We start from the raw sequence: 2,526 nt of genomic DNA, 5'->3' as shown, positions 1-2,526 counted from the left end.
ATGAGCTCTGCCAGAAAAGATATGCAAAAATAATTTGGTTGAATGTGTCACATAATTAATCAGAACTCTTTTGAAAACTAAAATTATTAATTTTATAGAGATTTTATACCTGATTCTCTTTGAGGATGCTGTTTAATTTAAATTTGTAATTTTTTATATATCAATGTGAATAACTCTTACGATCGTACTGATATAAATATAAATTCTACTTTTGAGTCAACCCACCTGAAACACTTTTTCGTGTAATAAAATACTTAAATGTTGTCATATAAAAGTATTCTAATAGATAATAATCAAACACAATTTGAAGCACAAATCTAAATAAATAAAATACCACTTGAAACATAATTATAAATTCAATGCATCACTTTAGACATACTAAAAACATAATAAATTAGTAAAGACTTTTTCAATTAAGAACCAAAATAATACACCATGAATTATAACCGAGTTATAATTTGTATATTATAGAATTTTTCCCTTTTTTATTTTTTTTCAAAAAAATATATTTTGATACAAATGGAATTCATAATTTTTTTTTTTAAATTTGATTAACACAAATGAAGATTTGATTTCAGATTGAGAATAAACTTTTTTTTAATATTGAAAGAAATTGTTTTTGTAAGCCTTTTACATAGAATCACACACAGTAACAAATTTTTTTTGTCAATCATTAACAAATTTATTTGTATTTAACTTTCAATTATTAAAATTTTCTATACAAGAAATATTAATATTGAAAATTAATTTTTTATTTTGAAATTAAATTTTCGTGCATTGTACGAATTACCCATTAGTATACCACTAAAACTTAAAATAAGAAATTACAGCACACAGAAAGTTTCGAATAATACATAAGGTAAAGATATATAGATATAAAAATAATGATACATAACTCTAAATAGAGTTTTAATGAGTTGGCAAGTCAAAAAAAAATGAAAAACGCCAATAAAAGATAACAATAATTACATATGGATTAGTGCCACGTAATTAGAACTCTTTTAAAACTCTTATTTTAGAGTTACTAAATATATATATATATATATATTTTTTGTAGATATAAGTATTTTGAATTACATCTGTGCTTTATTCTATAAAATTCATTTTGCGCACCTAGTACAGCTATATCACTCTTGATTTATGAAAGATGCCAAACTGTTGATCATCTTGAGAGCCTTCTCACACCATGGATTGAAGATGTGAAAAACATGATCTTCACCCTCTATCTCCACATACTCCACCTTCCCTTGCCACTCACTTTTCACCAATGACTCATAGTACAGCTTCCCTCTATCTCTCAATATGTCCTTTCCAGCAACACAAACAATAACCCGGTCACAACACAACCCGGAAAGACTCGGGGATCCATCCACAAACGGGTTAATAAGCGGGTCATCATTTCCTTTATCCGACGGGCAAACAAACCTCCACCAACAATCCACCATAGCTTTCCTTACCGGATCCGTGACCTCGGATCCAATCGGCACCTCCCCCCAAAAATACGGGTGGATCATTAAAATACCATGAAACTTCAAGCCTTGGATTGGGTCTGACCCGACCCGGATCGCAATATGGTGTGAAATATTTGCCCCAGCACTATCCCCTGCCAAGAACACTTTGTCAAAGTCAACGTTATCTTTCAGCCAATCCTCCGCGCTACCACCGCCGGCGGTGGCGCCGCTGCCGGAATGGGAAGCGACCCATTGGAGGGCAGCGTAGGAGTCGGCGTAGGCGGTGGGAAGAGGGTGCTCCGGCGAGAGTCGGTAGTCGATGGAGACAAGGACGATGTTGGCTTTGGAGACAAGTACGTTGAGAGAGTGGTGGTAGAAGGGATCGGAAACAGAGGATATGCAAAATGCGCCGCCGTGGAAGTAGACCACCAGGGGGAGTTTCTTATGACCCGGTATGAGTTTGGGGCGGTAGAGCCTGGCGGAGACACCGGTCTCCGGTATGATCACGGTGTCTTTGGAGATAACACCAGTTTTGGGGTCGAAGGTTGCTGGGACAACGTCAGTTCCGGCGAGTCTTTCGATGGTTCCATCTTTGTAGACCCTGAGGTAAGGTAGAACTTCCTTAGATAGTTGTGGTGTTGTTGAACCCATTTTTGAGAGAGAGAGAGAGAGAGAGTTGTAGCAAGGATTGGAATGCCAGTAAGAAAGAACATATAAGGGGAAGAATGAAGTCGGTGTTGGTTGTCACTCTCACTCGTGTGTGGTCTCCTCAAATTTTCCTATTTAATACTCCAATAATGTTTGAGACCATTAAAAGTGGTCCTCTAAAAGTATCACTAGTATGCTCTAAAAGCACCATTAATGATGTGACAGTAGACGGGACCTATATTAGTGATCTCTAAAAGCACCACTAGTGATGTGGCGGTGGATAAGAGCCACGAAAAATGATGCAGACCACTAATTAGTGGTTGCACTAGGGATGTGGCAGTGGGTCCCACCCACTGCCACATGTGTTTTGTGTCTTAGTTTTTCGTATTTTTTTTTTGACTTGCCACCTCATTAGTGGTGATGTTAG

At 36.4% G+C, this 2,526-nt stretch overlaps 1 protein-coding gene across 1 annotated transcript; it reads right to left on the bottom strand.

Moving 5' to 3' along the window:
* Positions 1-841: 841 nt before the first annotated feature.
* On the bottom strand, positions 842-2,201 carry LOC114275327 (putative carboxylesterase 2). Its single transcript, XM_028217346.2, has one exon. It carries the CDS (start codon positions 2,100-2,102, stop codon positions 1,128-1,130), a length of 975 nt encoding a protein of 324 aa, XP_028073147.2. The 5' UTR covers positions 2,103-2,201; the 3' UTR covers positions 842-1,127.
* Positions 2,202-2,526: the final 325 nt, after the last annotated feature.

This window comes from Camellia sinensis, chromosome 6 (assembly GCF_055761805.1).
Source record: "Camellia sinensis isolate YWXY chromosome 6, ASM5576180v1, whole genome shotgun sequence".
Classification (NCBI taxonomy): Eukaryota; Viridiplantae; Streptophyta; class Magnoliopsida; order Ericales; family Theaceae; genus Camellia; species Camellia sinensis.
The sequence above is the reverse complement of the archived record's forward strand: the minus strand, read 5'-3'. Positions and strand labels throughout refer to the sequence as shown.

Coding starts and splice junctions, on each gene's coding strand:
- LOC114275327 (XM_028217346.2), bottom strand. CDS start 2,102: ATGGGTTCAACAACACCACAACTATCTAAGGAAGTTCTACCTTACCTC.